Raw genomic sequence first — 16,376 nt, forward strand, 5'->3', positions numbered from 1 at the left:
ACCCTGGCAGGCCGCATGCCAAAGGTTGCCGATCCTTGTTCTAAGCGATATAAAATTCATTTTCAGAAATGCACAGTACAATGTTCTATTACACTTTTAGCTAAGTAATTGCTTCAGGTACTGTGACAATTGGGGAATCTGTATGTACAACTTATGAATTCTGTTTGATATTGGGGGGCTTTTTATATGTATCTGTGTCAGACTGCAAACTCCGTTTTGGATGTGGGGTTCTTTACCTTCTCTGTTCTCCTATTACTGACATGACGGACTGAAATTCCAAGGTGTTGTGATGCATGACTGACAATAAATTGGGACATTGCTCTACTGAAATACAAAAACCCTAGATCGCGTACTGGCTTCCAACCGGAAGAACTGGTTTGTCGGGGGAGAGATGACCTGGCAATAAAGTCAGCTGAGGAGGCAGATCCACGAGTCACCTGACAGGGATTGGAAGGTTATAAAAGGGCAAGAGCTGATCTCTTTGGGGTCTTGAGCCATTTTCACCAGTTCAAGCTGAGAGAAGCTACTGCAGTAGCCTGATGAGGTGGGGGAAACCATGGCTACTTGAACACAGATGTTTCCCCAAGGACTGCTAGGGGAATGACGAGCTAGAGGGAGAGGCATTGCATTCAGGATGTTTGTTGTTATCTATATATGCTGTACTCTCTGTATGTTTCTCATGCCTTAAGTAAAGAGCAATGTTGTGTTCAAGTCCTGTGCAAAGTCTGGATTTGTTAGATGCAACAGCTACCATGTGGCCTCTGAAAGAGGTAAACCATAAGGCTCACACCTTTGGATGGAGTTCTGGGACAGGATGTGTTTTAAGTACTGAGTTATCTTTGGAGTCAGCATTGATCCTGAGGGGCCTACAGCAAGTGGGCCGTGGGGCTCCATTTCTGTGAAAGGGTAATAGACAGAGCTGATGCCCAGGAAATGTGCTAGAGAGGCCGAGGGGGGAAACAGTGTTGCGGTCTACTGAGACCCAGGAAAGCACATGGGGGAGGGGGGTTTCAGTATATCCCCTCACAGCAATCTGGTGAGCAACTAGATTTGTGATATTGGGGGGGAGAAATGTGATAATTTGGGGGATCTGGCTGTGCCTTATCTGTTAAGTACAGAGCAATGGTGTTAGAATTCTGTACACAGTGTCTGTGTGCATTATGTGTTACACCTGTCATGTGGCCCCTGGAAGAGGGAAACCAGAAGGTTCACACCTTTGGTTGGAAATCTGCGAGACGGTGTGTTTAAGCTACAGGGATGTCTAGAGGTGTCAGCGTTGATTCTTGAGGCTAGGCAGTTTGACTGCATAGTTGAGCTTTGCAGCCCAGCCCGAATCCAACGGGATTCAACTATAAGTGTCAGGGTCAGGTCGGGTCTGAAAACAACCTGACCCTCCCAGGCTCAGGTTTTGTCATCTCTGATCACTTCCTCCTGCCCTTGGGATTGGCGGCAGCTGCTTACTCTGCTCCTGGCAGTTGCTGCCACCTTGCTGCATTGTGGGTGTGCCATGGAGTTAGTGTGCTAAAGAGTCGCGGTGCTCTTATTCCACGGTGCACACAGCTCAGCAAGGCGATGGCAGCTGGCATGAGTGGGGCATGCAGCCATTACTCATGGGCTCACCTCATGGGCAGGAGGCAGCTGGAGATGGATCATGAGCACAGGGCATGGGAGTGCGAAGCCCTCATCAGGTCAACCCCCAAAGGCAAGGCAGCAGTGGTGCTGACATAGGTTTAGGGCAAAGTGTCATGGTTGGGTTGAGTCTGTAAACAACTCGACACTCTCAGGCTCGGTTCAGGTCAGCTGTGGTGTAGTCGGGTTTGGGTCAGGCTTTAAAAACACGCCTGAGCAGATCTCTACCGCAGGGGTCTCCGCTCTCAGGACAGGGTGCTAGATGCAGGGTTGGCACCCCAAGAGTCTGCCTAAGTGCCTGAGTGCTGTTTAGGCTTCAGAGGCTTAAAACCAATGACTGGATCCCGCCCACAGCAGTCTGGTGAGCCACCAGCCAGGGAGCCTGACCAGGTCTGCGACAAGAACAAATAGTTGCTCATCTCCTTAGTGCCTCAGTTAGAGGTCTGCTCAGGCCTAATTTTAAAGCCTGAGAGGTGCTGCAACCCTTTGGCATACTCACTCCGTAGCACAGGGTGCAGCAAGGTGGTGGTGGTGGCTGGCAGAAGTGGGCACGCAGCAACCACTGCCATGCAAACTCCATGGGCAGGAGGAGGAGATCAGAGACGACCTGACCTAAGCCTGGTTCAGGCCCTACTTCTGCAGCCCCTAAGAGAGCCAGCCATGCAGAAGCAGTTTCTAATACACAGGCAGCAGCCCCATTGACCCTTTTCTCTGCTCCCATGTTAGTCATCCAGCTCATCTGTAAAAATACAGGTGGCCTGAGCCACTGGTAACACTTCATCTCCACATTGAACAGCAGTGCATTCTACTGGTGAATGAAGAACAGGGAGTGCAGAAGAAAGAAGGAAAGAATTCATAGATTAGAGAACAGACCCAGAAACAGCAGGGGAGGGAAAGAGTGAAAGTGGACAAGAAAAAAATCAAAAACAAGGTGAACACGAGGTGTGGGGAGGTGGTCAAAGTTAAGCTCCACTAAAAGGTTTGGGAACCACTGTCCTAGATTAATGAAACATTCAAGTTTCAAGATTAAACATGAAGTTAAGAAATATATATGTTACTGTTTCCAGTAACAGTGAGACAGCAGTTTCCCAGGTGGTCTTGAGGCTAAAGCACAGGACTTGGGAGTCAAGAGATCACAGTTCTATTCCACAGATTCATTATGTGGCCTTGGTAAAGTAATCTCCTCTGTCTGTGCCTAAGTTTCCTTATCTTTGAAATCAGTAGAATGTTTACCTATCTCACAGGATTGTTGTGGGGGTTAATTCATTGTAAAGGAAGGTGCTAAAAATGGACAAATTATTATTATTTTGAAGACTGGAAAAAAAACAAATCTAGTACCAATTTTCTGGTACCTCCCACTTTTCCAAGTCTTTTCAAGGACAGTTGTCAAGTGTCAACTATAAGAGGAAAGTAATTTTGATCTCTGTATCCTGCCTGCCAGACCCATGTTCTATTGTACCCTGCCAAGAACCCACTCCTTAATGTTAAGCTGACAGAATTACAGGTACTTGATTTACCTGTGTATTTCTTTGTTGATTTGAAAATGACTTCATCCCAGAGATCAATACACATGGATCAGTTGTCAGCCCTCTCAAATGAATGTGTGGGCACCTGTGTCCCTCCATTCAGCTTTGAGGAGGAGGAGACTATGACAAGGAGAGGTTGTAAACTTGTGAACTCCACACCCAATTCCAAACAGACTGTACACTCGCTGTAAAGAATAAAAAAAAATCACCTCCTCCTGATGTTTGGCTTTATTATCATAAAGGACCATTAACAAATAACCCTAGGCATGACTGCTCCTACGGCTCCTTTCCCTAATCTGTCTCCCCTCCAGAGGGCTACTTCCACCTTTCTTTAGATTTAGGTGATATTTAATGAATCACAACTGCCTCAGTGACATGGCAGCAATTAACCTATCAACAGGGTAGGGCAGTAGGAGAATCAGAGTCAGTCCTGAAGTAGGCCACTGGCGTTTCCAGAAATTACACATTGCCAATAATTTGTGGCACAGAATAAGGGGAGTGATAGAGGAATGTCAGACTTGCTTCTCTGTCCCCCATGCATCATTGGCCTTAGACTGTGGGGCCAGTGTAATGGGTGCAGTGGTGACGGCAAATTTATCAGTTTATGCTGCTAAATTCAATGTTACAGGAACTCATCTTCAAGAGAGACCATGTGAGTAGGAAGCTTTAAATCCAAAAAGAGTGAATGGCTTTTTGGATTTATCATAGAATTATAAAAATGTAGGGCTGGAAGGGACCTCGAGAGGTCACCTAGTCCAGCCCCCTGTGCCGAGGCAGGACCAAGTAAACCTAGACCCTCAAGTGACAAGTGTTTGTTCAACTTGTTCTTAAAAACTGTTTTGGGGCAAATGTGTGTGTGTTTATTCAGTGTGCTGTCCCAGCTCTGCGGAGATAACAGACCTTAATTAAACTTCTCAATAAATTTACAGACTCGGTTTTTAGCAAAGACACCCGGCCCGGTTTATTGTTGACGAAGCACAGTAATAGCACCTGGCAGACTTTACAAGGATACTAAAACATGTATGCTTGTGACAATGGATGCAGCTCAGTCAATGGCGGGACTTTTCACTGCTCCCTAGGCTGGCCAAAAATACTCCCTCTAAGATAAATCTTTATACCCCAATACAAACAAGTTAGTACTGCCCCTTTGACATAGTTAGTTACTGCCTCCTGACGTTGCTAGTTATCACCCATCACCTGGTACATGTTGGTTCAATTAAAACATTTTTATTACGTACTGTTCTCTTGACCTTATCTTTTAGGAGGGGTCAGTGTGTTCCTGTTATCCTTGGGGAATGTTTTTGTACCATCCTTGATATCAGATGTTCTGGTACCACTTGATATCGGGATGTGTTTGCATGAGCACTCTGTGACTAGCACTTCTTAGGAATGTGTTTTTCTGCAATACCAGCCCTGTTCTTGCCAAATTCTGTAAGCAGGTCCTGCCTCAGTGGACATGGAGAACAATTGATCGCTATCCTCTTTATAGCAGCCCCTAACATATTAAAGACTATCAGGTCCCCCCTCAGTCATCTTTTCTCAAGACTAAACATATCCAGTTTTTTTAACCTTTCTTTATAAACCAGGTTTGCTGTCTTTGATAATTTTTGTAGATTTCCTCTGGACTCTCCAATTTGTCCACATCTTTCTTAAAAGTGTGCCACCCAGAACTGGACACAGAACTCCAGCTGAGGCCTCACCAGTGCAAAGTAGAGTGGGGAAAATTATCTCCTGTGTCTTACATATAACATTCCTGCTAATGCACCCCAGAATATTAGCCTTTTTTTTTTTTTTTTTTTTTTTTTTTGCAACTGGATCACAATGTTGACTCATGCTCAATTTGTGATCCACTATAACCCCCAGATCCTCTTCAGCAGTACTACTGCCTGGCCATTTATTCTCCATTTTGTAGTTGTACACCTGATTTCTCTTTAAGTGTAGTACCTTGCACTTTTCTTTATTGAATTTCATCATGTTGCATGGGTCTGAAATCTCTTATTTGTCAAGGTCATTTTGAATTCCTACCCTGTCCTGGAAAGTGCTTGCAACTCGTCCCAGTTTGGTGTCATCCACAGATTTTATAAGCATACTGTCCACTCCATTATCCAAGTCATTAATGAAAATATTGAATAGTACTAGACTAAAGACAGACTCCTACTGGACCCCACTAGATACATTCCTACGGTTTGTTAGTGAACCATTGATAACTACTGTTTGAATATCGTCTTTCAACCAGTTGTGCTCCCTCCTTATAATAGTTCATCTAGACCTTGTTTCCCAAGTTTGTTTATGAGAATGTCGCATGGGAATATGTCAGAAGCCTTACTAAAATCAAGATATATCACATCTGCAGCTTCCCTCCTATCTTCTAGGCCAGTAACCCTGCCAAAGTAGGAACTTTGATTTGTTGTTGACAATTACTTATAACCCTATTATGCTTTAGGTGCTTACAAATTGATTGTTTAGTAATTTGTTCCAGTATCTTTCCAGCTATCAAAGTTAGGCTGACTTCTATAATTCTCTGGATCTTCTCCCCCCCACACCTTTTAAAGATAAGTACTATGTTTGCCCTTCTCCAATCCTCTGGGACCTTACCCAGCCTCCATGAGTTCTCAAAGATAATCACTAGTGGTTCCAATATTCATTCCGCTAATTCTTTAAGTACCCGAGGTGAATTTCATCAGGCTCTGCTGATTTGAATGCATCTAATTTATCTAAATATTCTTTAATCTGTACTTTCCCTATTTTGGCTTCTGTTCCTTCCATCTTCTTGTTAATATTAATTGTGTTAGATTTTGAGCAGATACTTATATTTTTTTTTTTTTTTTTTTTAGTCAAGGTTGAAGCAAAGTGGGCATTAAATGCGTCAGCCTTCTTGATGTCATCAGTAAGGCTACAAATCTTTCACAGAGGTCACGGATAGCGTGGCTTTCCAGGACCTCCATGACTTCTGCAACAGCTGGTGTGGCTGACCCGAGCTCCACCCAAGCAGCTGGGGCAGCACCGGGGCCAGCCGCATCAGCTGCTATTCCGGCAGCCCCAGGCAGCTGGTCCAGGAGCAGTGGTCCGGGAGCAGCAGCGGTGCCCCGGGCCGCCCCCTGCCCCTGGATCAGCAGCATCCCCTGGAATCCCCTCCCCCAGAGTTACAGGGCAGACAGCGACACAACCTCTCACTGGTCTGGATTGCACCCCAGAACATGATAATGTCACTGTATTGAAATCTACAGAGACTCTCTTTGTTCCCTCCCCCTTGCCTCTTCAGTCGGTAATTGTACCAGAGAAACTAGCTGATTTATATAGCATGACTTCCAGGTTTGTCAGATACCAGACTTTTCCCCCTGCAAATATAAAGCCTAGAATTTCATGCTCAAAGAAACTGCATTTTCTGTCATAAAAAAAAAGCTCTGTAAACATGTCTCTTCTTCCCATGCTTAAGGATGCATGTGCCCTCCTGATCTCTCTCTTCCCTAAGTCCCTATCGCTGTGGTACCTACTTGCCCTGCTGGCCCTTTGTGTGTGTCACCCTCTGTTGTGGGATATGTACTTTGCCTAGTGTTCTAGGGTAAAGGAGGGGGCTCTAAAGTGATTTTTTTTTTTTCCTGATTGCCCGTTGAAGGGAATAGTGTGAGAGAAACAGCTTCTGTTTATTTTTAGGGCGCAGAAACTGTGAAAGGATTGTTGAAAATGGCCAAAGAAGCTGTGCCACGTAGCCATTGGAAGGAGACCCCAGTGGTGCTGAAAGCTACAGCTGGACTGAGGCTGCTGCCAGAGCCCAAAGCCCAGGCTCTGCTCTCAGAGGTAACCTGAGAGATCTCTGTGCAATAGTACGATCCTTCTTAAGGTACCTTTCATAGCTCACTTCTCCATGCTCTCTGTCATAACTTAGTCCCAACTGTGAAAAACAGCTGTAATTCCATAAGAGTGTATGAGAACTCTCAGTCCTTAAAACCCTCCTGCTGTGTCCTGAGACCCCCCTGCCTGGATAGAGGCATAAAGGGTGGATGGAGAGGGGCCTAGTATACATCCTTCTTTCCTTCCTAGTGCCCTGAGGAAGAGAAATCTTTGCCTAACACCACACACTCATGCCTTACTTCCTACTGGTCTGGGGAGAAAGAGGAAGCTTTGTCCAGCACTCCCAGTGGAGAGCAAGGCCCCAGGCCCAGAGAATCTAACCATCTCTCCTTTCCTCAGGTGAGAGAGGTCTTTGAGGAGTCACCCTTTCTGGTTCCAAATAACAGTGTTAGCATCATGGATGGATCTTCTGAAGGTGGGTCTTGGGAAGGAGGAAGTGGGTGAAGACAAAAGGGAAAGATAAATCACTATGGCAGCCAGAGGAAAGAGAAATGACTTCCAGGATTGAAGGAAAGAACAAAACATTTCTAGCCCAACTCTCAAGCTACTTGAAAACACAGGATCCTTTTGTATTCATGAGGATTTTGACTACTTGGGCAGCTATTGAGCTACAAATGCAGGCGAGCAAAAAGGTTCCGGAGTTATGTAGGTGACACTATATGATCCAGAATGTAGAGAATCCTACTAGAGGAGACATTTCTGTTTGGCATTGGATGAACAGAAATAGAGTTGGTCCCTGCATCAAAGAGTTTAAAATCAACAATTGAGCAGTTGTCCTCTGGTGCAGGTGTGAGTAAAAGTGATGCAGTAATCTTCCACAGGTTACGTTTGAAAGGCTATACGATGATAAGCAGTGCAGTATCAAGCTGTAGGGAAGTGTCTAGGAGGAACTGCAGATACTTGTGTTAGTACCTATTTTATTAAATATCTTCATGAATGATCTAGAAGATGGGGTAAAAGACTCGTTAGTGAAATTTGCAGATGACACTAATTTTGGAAGCACTGCAAACCACTAATGAGGATATAAAAACAGCACTGCTTAACCTGAGAGATACTAGAAACCTTGGCGAATAATATAATAAAATTCATCTTGAAAAAATGCAGCTAATAGAGTAGTATAGAAACAGTCCAAAACACAGAGTTGCAGCAAAACCCAGAGACCCAGGAATGGCTGAAATAGACCATGGGGTTAGAGTGGATAGCAAATTATACATGAGTTTGCGACATGATATAGCTACAAAAAAGGCCATTATAAAATTGGAGTAGATACACAGAAGTCTCACATCACAAAATAAGGAGGTGAAAAATCTCTCTTTAAGCAGCACTGATGAGACCCATCTGGAAGATTACATTCAGTACTGAGTACTTCATTACTACTTGAGCTGTGTGAATAACTGATTTTTTGGTTTGCTGGCAATTCCAGAAAGTTTAAAAAAAAAAATGTTTTGGGCCAACCTGAAAATGAAAATTTTTCAAAATGTAAACGTATCAAAAAGTCAGGGGAAAAAATCACTTTGGGTCAAACAAAATGATTGAAACGTTTCATTTCCATTTTGAGCCTTTTCAAATAAAATTGAAGGAAATTTCAAAACCAAATCAATTAAAATTGAACAAACAAAAGGTTTTGTTTAAAAAATGTTGAAACATTTTGATCTTTTTTTCAGAATTTTTAAAATTTTTATTTTGACCAAAACAATGCAGCAAATTCAACATGAAATTGAGAAATGTTTCGGTCAACCTAAATCTGCATTTATTTATTTATTTATTTCCCCCCTCCCCCAAAAAGTTGAAAAATTTTGCCCAGCACTAATTACCACTAATATAGTAATAATTTGGGGAGTTCTGAGAAGAACAGAAAAAAATAAGGGAATTGAAGGGACCTATTTATGAGGAAAGATTGAAAGAGCCAATGCTGGTGTAAGAGACCATGAGCATGATCAGTCTATAAGTATTTGAAGGAAGGACATAAATTATTAGTGCAATTCATAGTGTATTATTAGGGGTAATGGGATGTAGCCCTTGAGAATGTGCTGTAGGGCAGTGGTCTCCAAAGTGGGGTGCGCACACCTCAGGGGGTGCGCAAGACGATCCATTGGGGGGCGCGGCAGGAGGAGCGCTGCCGGGGGGGGGGGGAAGAAGGGCGGCCGGAGGAGGGAGGGAACAAGCAAGCGGGGAAGCTGCCCCCCTGCAGGCAGGGCCACCCGGAACGCAGGTGCTTTAGGGGCTGCAGGGCCCTGGGCTAAGGGGGCCCCGGGGCCCTGGCCTGCAGCTCTAAGGCCCCTTTCGGAATGCAGCCCTGAGTCCTCCGGCCCATGGAGGAGCAGGGGCAGCCATACAGCCAGCGGCCGGAAAGAAGCTGCGCTTTCCCCTTCAAAGCCGGCTGGAGAGAAGCGGCGTTTTGAAGGGGAAAGCGTTGCTTCTCTCTGGCCGCTGGCTGTGCGGCTGCCCCTGCTCCTCCATGGGCCGGAGGACTCAGGGCTGCATTCCGAAAGGGGCCTTAGAGCTGCAGGCCAGGGCCCCGGGGCCCCCTTAGCCCAGGGCCCTGCAGCCCCTAAAGCCCCAGCGTTCCGGGTGGCCCTGCCTGCAGGGCGGGGGGGGGGGGGCAGTTCCCAGAATTGTGGCCATGGGGGCGGTGCCGCGCTGCGCAGAGCCACCTGCACAAAACAGGAGCTGCCCCAGGTAAGTGCTCTGCACCTCCTGCCTGCCCGAGCTCTGAGCCTCCTCCCACACCCCCACTCTGAGCGCCCTCCTGCACCCTAACTCCCTCCCAGACCCTGCATCCCCACTCTGAGCCCCATCCCGCACGCTAACCCTAATCCAGACCTTCGAATCACTGTATCACAAAGTGTTAAACCAAGATTTTCAGAAATAATGAAGCATATTCAATCACATTGCTCTCACTAAAAAATATTAATAATAATTTTTTTGTGAGAGCAAAAAGGTTTTTTGTACCGTTAATAAATAAAATACAATAAAAAATTATTTTTAAAATATTGTTTTTCATCTTTATCTCATCCTTTTTTAATTTCTATTTTTTGTATGTTTTATAATGTACATAATATATTAGTATAGTAGTACATGTATATAATTTATACATAAATAAATTACATATATTGGGTGCGTGCTCAAAAATTTTTTACTGATAGGGGTGCGTGATCAAAAAAGTTTGGAGACCACTGCTGTAGGGAACAGTACTGCATGCGCAGGGAGAAGGACTAGTGGGTCCTAATAGAGCCTACTATGGCCTTCATAGGTTTTTATTTTCTAAGTTCCCTCCTCAGACTGCATCTGTTTCAGCTGGAATCCCACAGCTGATGTACACTCAGGTGCTACCCAATGCCAATACCAAGCTCAGTAGCTAGACCAGGAGAAGAGGAGTTGTTCATATTTTACTGGGTCTCGCTAAGCAGATCCATGTTTTTCACATCTAACTGTATATACAAAAAAATTAAAATACAAAGAATGTGTATGCAGTTTTAAGGTTAGGAATTTAAATGCTCAAAAGTCAGCTAACACTGAAGGCAAATTTACACATGCTACCTTGTCTCAGTGACCGTTTGTGTATCGATGTGATACAGAGCCCAAGTCTTGGCTCTGCTCTAGATGTACAGATGCCAAAAAGCCCTCCCCCCACTCCTCCTTTTGATTTTACATGTCATGTTATTTTGTTATACGTGTAAGTTAGATTGTAAGAAATTTGGGGCAGGGAACTTGTCTTATTTGTTTGTCTGAAAAGCACACATTGTATGAGGCTGTGTGAGGGCACAGGAGGTAGAAGCAGTTTCAGTTCCTCTTTTTTTTCCCCTCCTTGCAGGAGTTTTAGCCTGGATCACTGTGAACTTTCTGACAGGTAATTAACTGCTTGACTCACTGTTAGGCCTGAACTGGGTCCCTCCCATAGAAGGGAAGGAGTTTGGAGTTGGCTACCCTGTCTGTCCCGTTCTCCCCCCCCCCCCCCCCCCCCCCCGCCTTGCCTGGCTTACCCTCCCTCTCCTCTCCACTGTGACAGTAGAGGGGGGGAAGAAAACAGGAGAAACTAGAAGAAAGAGCCTCTGCCCTGGCTGAGGGAAAATGGTAATGGCCAGATCAGTTCTCAGAATTTGCAAGAGCTGGAAGTATTTACCCTTCCTCTTCTGTACCTCGCCAAGAATCAGCTACAGATTGGGGGAATTTATGCTCTCTCTCCTAGAGTCTGCTAGAGATGGGGGAGAGGATTTTACCCAAATACAATTTTTGCCTGTGTAGGGATTCCCCCCCCCCCCCTCCTTCCTCTCCATGGAACTGAAGTTGAAATCAGGAGAGAAGTTCTTGCATCTCTGCCCTCAGTCCCTGCCCTATGTCTGCCAGCCCCATGGTAATGAGTTGGGGGAAGGGGGTCATCCTTTCAGTCCCTGTGTTTCTGCCTGACACCACCCCAGCATGTTACGGAGACTAGCTTCACATTATGTGAAGCTAAACTTCATCTGGCCATGGACCCTTCAGGCCAAATCAGCCCCCATATGAGTCTGTGATGCATTGATGGCTGTAAGGACTTTATGGGCAGTCTCTGAGTTGAGTGGCTATTCTGAGCATGATATTGTCTACAGGGCAGCTGTACGGCCAGAACCAGCAGACAGTTGGGACACTGGACCTGGGAGGAGCCTCAACCCAAATCACGTTCCTGCCACGGTCTGAGGTGAGGAGTATCATAGAATCATAGAATATCCGGGTTGGAAGGGACCTCAGGAGGTCCTCTAGTCCAACCCCCTGCTCAAAGCAGGACCAATCCCCAGACAGATTTTTGCCCCAGATCCCTAAATGGCCCCCTCAAGGATTGAACTCACAACCCTGGGTTTAGCAGGCCAATGCTCAAACCACTGCATGTGTTGCCATAACCATGGGTAATGGTGCCCAGGCACCCACATGCTCTGAGGACTCACTTTTTCAGCACAGGCACCTGCATGCCATCTGTGAAGGTCAGTCTGCTTTTGTTCCCTTTAATATTCACAATGAAATTCAAATGACAGGTGCTTGTAAACAAAAGATCCTGTTTAAGGAGAAAAGAAAAATGGGTATAAACCAAAGAAAAGCAGCTTGTGTTGTCTAGGCCCAGGCTGGGAAGGCCTCACTAACATGGAACAGGAGTACTTGTGGCACCTTAGGCCTGGTCTACACTAACCCCCCAATTCGAACTAAGGTACGCAACTTCAGCTACGTGAATAACGTAGCTGAAGTCGACGTACCTTAGTTCGAACTTACCGCGGTCCAGACGCGGCAGGCAGGTTCCCCCGTCAACTCCGCGTACTTCTCGCGCCGAGCAGGATTACCGGAGTCGACGGCGAGCACTTCTGGGTTCGATTTATCGCGTCCAGACAAGACGCGATAAATCGAACCCAGAAGTTCGATTGCCTGCCGCCGAACCAGCGCGGTAAGTATAGACAAGCCCTTAGAGACTAACAAATTTATTTGAGCATAAGCTTTCGTGGGCTACAGCCCACTACATCGGATGCATAGAATGGAACATATATTGAGGATATATATACACACATACAGAGAGCATGAAAAGGTGGGCGTTACCACCGTTACCAGCTCTGAGAGGCCAATTAAGTAAGAGGAAAAAACTTTTGAAGTGATAATCAAGATAGCCCAGTATAGACAATTTGATAAGAAGTGTGAGAAAGATTACATTACATTACTGAGCCATTACAAACATTGAATCTGTCTCCCCATGTAAGTATTCTCACACTTCTTATCAAATTGTCTGTACTGGGCTATCTTGATTATCACTTCAAAAGTTTTTTCCTCTTACTTAATTGGCCTCTCAGAGCTGGTAACGGTGGTAACGCCCACCTTTTCATGCTCTCTGTATGTGTGTGTGTGTGTATATATATCTCCTCAATATATGTTCCATTCTATGCATCCGATGAAGTGGGCTGTAGCCCACGAAAGCTTCTGCTCAAATAAATTTGTTAGTCTCTAAGGTGCCACAAGTACTCCTGTTCTTTTTGCGGATACAGACTAACACGGCTGCTACTCTGAAACCTCGCTAACATGGGTTAGACTTCGTATGTTACAAAAGGAAAAGGTTTCCAGGGATGTTTCTTCCATGTTAGATGGAATTCTGAGTGGTGTCAATACTGGACTACAAGTGCTTCTCTTCCAGCCTGTTAGTGTATCTTCACTCCTTGAGCACAGGGGACAGATTATTAGGGAAGAGAAAGCACTGGGACAGGGACAGGTTGGGGGAGGTGGGATCACACGTGGGGAGAATGTGCAGAAGAGTCTGTGCCTACTAGAGCACACACTCCTTCAAAGCCTTCAGTGGAACCCAAGATCCCTGAGTTTGACCATTTCTGTACGGTCAGCAAATACCTGTGAAACTCACTGGCAAAGTGTGTGTCTCATCCTCCTCTAGGGATTGAGGACGACAACGTACTATTGCCATTATTTATGCTATTAGCTGAAATGGCAGAGGGTCTGTGTAGTGAATCTGCAGGTTCCAAGCCTGCTGATGACTCATGGGGGTGTCAGTATGATGGTACTTGATGACATTTCTGATTTATTTTCCCTGTTGGCTTTTTTAAGAGCAAATAAATTATACACACAAAAACAACATTGAAAGAAGATTATTAAGGTTGCAAAGTTAAGTGCTAAAAAAAATGCCAGAATTTAGACCCCTTGTGCATCTTTAATTTAATTTTATGATCACATTATTTTTTCAAGAGAACCCATGCCTCATTCAGTTTTTGAGTGTTTGACTTTGCAACCTTGATAATGTTCTTTTAATTTAGATTTTGTTTGTGTAATATAATTAATGACTCTTACACATAATAATGTGCACACACAATGGGCAGAATTAAGGCTGCATGGGCTATACTGATTTTTGAGGGCTGGACAGGTGAAGCATTATGGGTGCTACCACAATACCAAAAGTATGAGTTATTTGTCATGGAGGATGGATAGCTCCATGTAGCCACATTGGATGAGTACAGTAAATTATCTCGATGCCTATGTGAAAATTAGCAATGATATTATCACTGGGTTTTGTGTTTTTATTTTTGGGGTTTTTGATCGAGTAACAGGGACTGAAAGATATACTGTTTACTTAATTTTTAGGAAACCTTGGAGCAAACCCCTGTGGATTTTGTCACCTCATTTGAAATGTTCAATAGCACTTACAAGCTCTACACGCACAGGTGAGGAGCAAGAAGCTGCCACTTCCACTGGAAAATCAGTCCTTTCACAGCCTGAGATCCAGCCTAGGATGTACCATATTGTTCCATAGTGAGTTGTTGAGCCCTGATCTTCCGACTAGATTATCTGCTTGAAAACCATAACGTTAATTGAGCCTGGAAGGATGCAGAACCAATATGAATATCAATGAAAGGGGAAATCACAGTTTGTACCTCGAACAAGTTTTACGGGTAATCATTTTGAGAGAGGAGAAGCTCTGGTACATGGAGAGGTTAAATCAAACACTTTGGGCCACTTTGGAAAGGGGGACAATGTAGATTCAGCTATCAAGACACAACCAAGGACTGGAAATGGGATACAGGACCTCTCGCATCCCAAGCCACCAATTCCAGAAAGGCTTGGCTTATTAGTCACTGAGAAGCTCATTGTGTAAAAGTAATGTCCTTTGATCAGTTTCATCCTCTTGTTCTGCTATTATGAGGGTAAATAGGAGCACCTCACTTACCATCTTTAGGCTATACATTTTGTGTATCGGTATGTAAGGGTCCATGATCGTCCCTCCCTGTCAGTCTTGGCGAGGGAGCCAGGCCCTCTTGCTACCATGTGGGTGTCCAACAAAGCTTAAGGGGGAACTGGCGCTTTCAGGGCTCTGACCCCAGTAGTCTATGAGTCTCTGGGCAGGGGCAAGCAGTAAGCAGTCTATAAGGCTCTGGCCCTTAGGCAAGGCAGAGCAACAAGCAGTTTTAAAGAGCGTCTGGCCCTCAGTGTAGGGCAGAGCTATAGGCAGTCTTTCGCCTGGCCTCCTGACTCAGGCAGACACAAGCCTCTCGGCCTAAGGTGGGTAAGTGGCCACCCCAGGGGTGGGGCAGCCACAAGGGGTAGGGGGATGGGGCCCACCTTTCTCTATCAGGTCCCAGCCCCGGGCCCTGATAGCAGTGGAGGTGTGTGCCACTGGGTTAGCGGGGATCCCACTTAAACACACTGACCAGTATTCTGGCCATACAACCAGACTTTTGTCTGGTGTTACTGGGCTACTTCCTATGACTCCATTGCAGTGTAGTTCTGTCTCATGGTGTCCTCCATCTTCCCGGGGTTATACAGCCAGCAGCAGTCCAAGCAACTCCTCTGTCCTCCCATCAGTTGGCCGACCCAGCAGTCCTGGTTCCTTGGCATTGCAGGGGTCGTCCTCAAGCGTTGGGCTCAGCAGTGGGCAGGACACATCTATCTCCTTCGCCAACTCCCCTCCAACTGAGCTGCAGGGCCCACCTTTTAAGTTTCCTGTCCCGCTCTTCTGCTTCTGGTGGGGCAGGTGTGGTTGGTCCGTCTTTGCCTACCCGGAGGTGAATGGTGCTTCCTTCCCCCCAGTCCCTTACAGTCGCAGCTGGGGTCCATGGCCCCTCGCTACACAATATCATGTCCCTCTCTTATTCCTCTCCTCTCAAAATTAAACAGCCCAGTCTTCTCGATCTCGCCTTTGCATAGAAGTGTGCCCAGGCCTCTTAGCACTTTTGTTACCCACTTCTGAAATTATTTCCTTTCTGAGATAGGGTGAATCGAACTGAGCCCAGGTCAGGGCATACCACTGAATGATATAACAACATTAGATTAATTTAAGAATTATTTTCTAACCTATACCTTGTGTATCCAAGCAGTTTGTTTGCTTTTTTTGCCCACTGTTGCCATTGAGCAGGGGTGTTTATTGAGCTGTCAAAGGTGATGCCCAATCAGTTTTCCGGAGTAATTTACAGTTAATTTAAAACTCAGCCAAGTGTGAATAGTTAGTGATTTCAGTCCAGTCCTAGTGTACAAGAGACCATTATCACAATTAGAAACTTGGTTAGTCGTCTTAGCAGATGTAATGAGTTCTGTGGTATTCTGTGGTGTCAAGTGCCCCAAGAATTGGTCCTGGAGTCTTTTTCTCTCTGGTCTTTATCAGTTGCCTGTGGTCATTTTTCCTATTGTTTTACATTCCCTGTATCTTTACCCAAAGTATTTCTCCACTGCCCTCTTGCTCATCACATCGTATCTTGTGGGCATCATAGATAATGTTGCCCAATTTCTGTTAGATCATCATCTCCATCACTGTGTATGACTTTTGGGTCATCTTGCTTATTTCCCATTCTCATTGCATTTGTTTGTAGAGATATACAGGCGTTAATGCTCCTTTTTACTCCGTTCTTCTGGTGCAGCAAGTCC

At 45.3% G+C, this 16,376-nt stretch overlaps 1 protein-coding gene across 1 annotated transcript in view; it reads left to right on the plus strand.

The window, feature by feature from the left end:
• ENTPD5 (ectonucleoside triphosphate diphosphohydrolase 5 (inactive)) overlaps positions 1 to 16,376 on the plus strand; it is a 39,801-nt gene that overhangs the window by 12,354 nt on the left and 11,071 nt on the right. Inside the window, exons 5-9 of the mRNA XM_065404421.1 lie at positions 6,810 to 6,953; positions 7,347 to 7,422; positions 10,822 to 10,857; positions 11,594 to 11,682; positions 14,103 to 14,182. Of these exons, the coding sequence (XP_065260493.1) occupies positions 6,810 to 6,953; positions 7,347 to 7,422; positions 10,822 to 10,857; positions 11,594 to 11,682; positions 14,103 to 14,182 (425 nt within the window). The remainder of the gene's footprint in view (positions 1 to 6,809; positions 6,954 to 7,346; positions 7,423 to 10,821; positions 10,858 to 11,593; positions 11,683 to 14,102; positions 14,183 to 16,376) is intronic.

Source organism: Emys orbicularis, chromosome 4, assembly GCF_028017835.1.
Source record: "Emys orbicularis isolate rEmyOrb1 chromosome 4, rEmyOrb1.hap1, whole genome shotgun sequence".
Taxonomy (NCBI): domain Eukaryota; kingdom Metazoa; phylum Chordata; order Testudines; family Emydidae; genus Emys; species Emys orbicularis.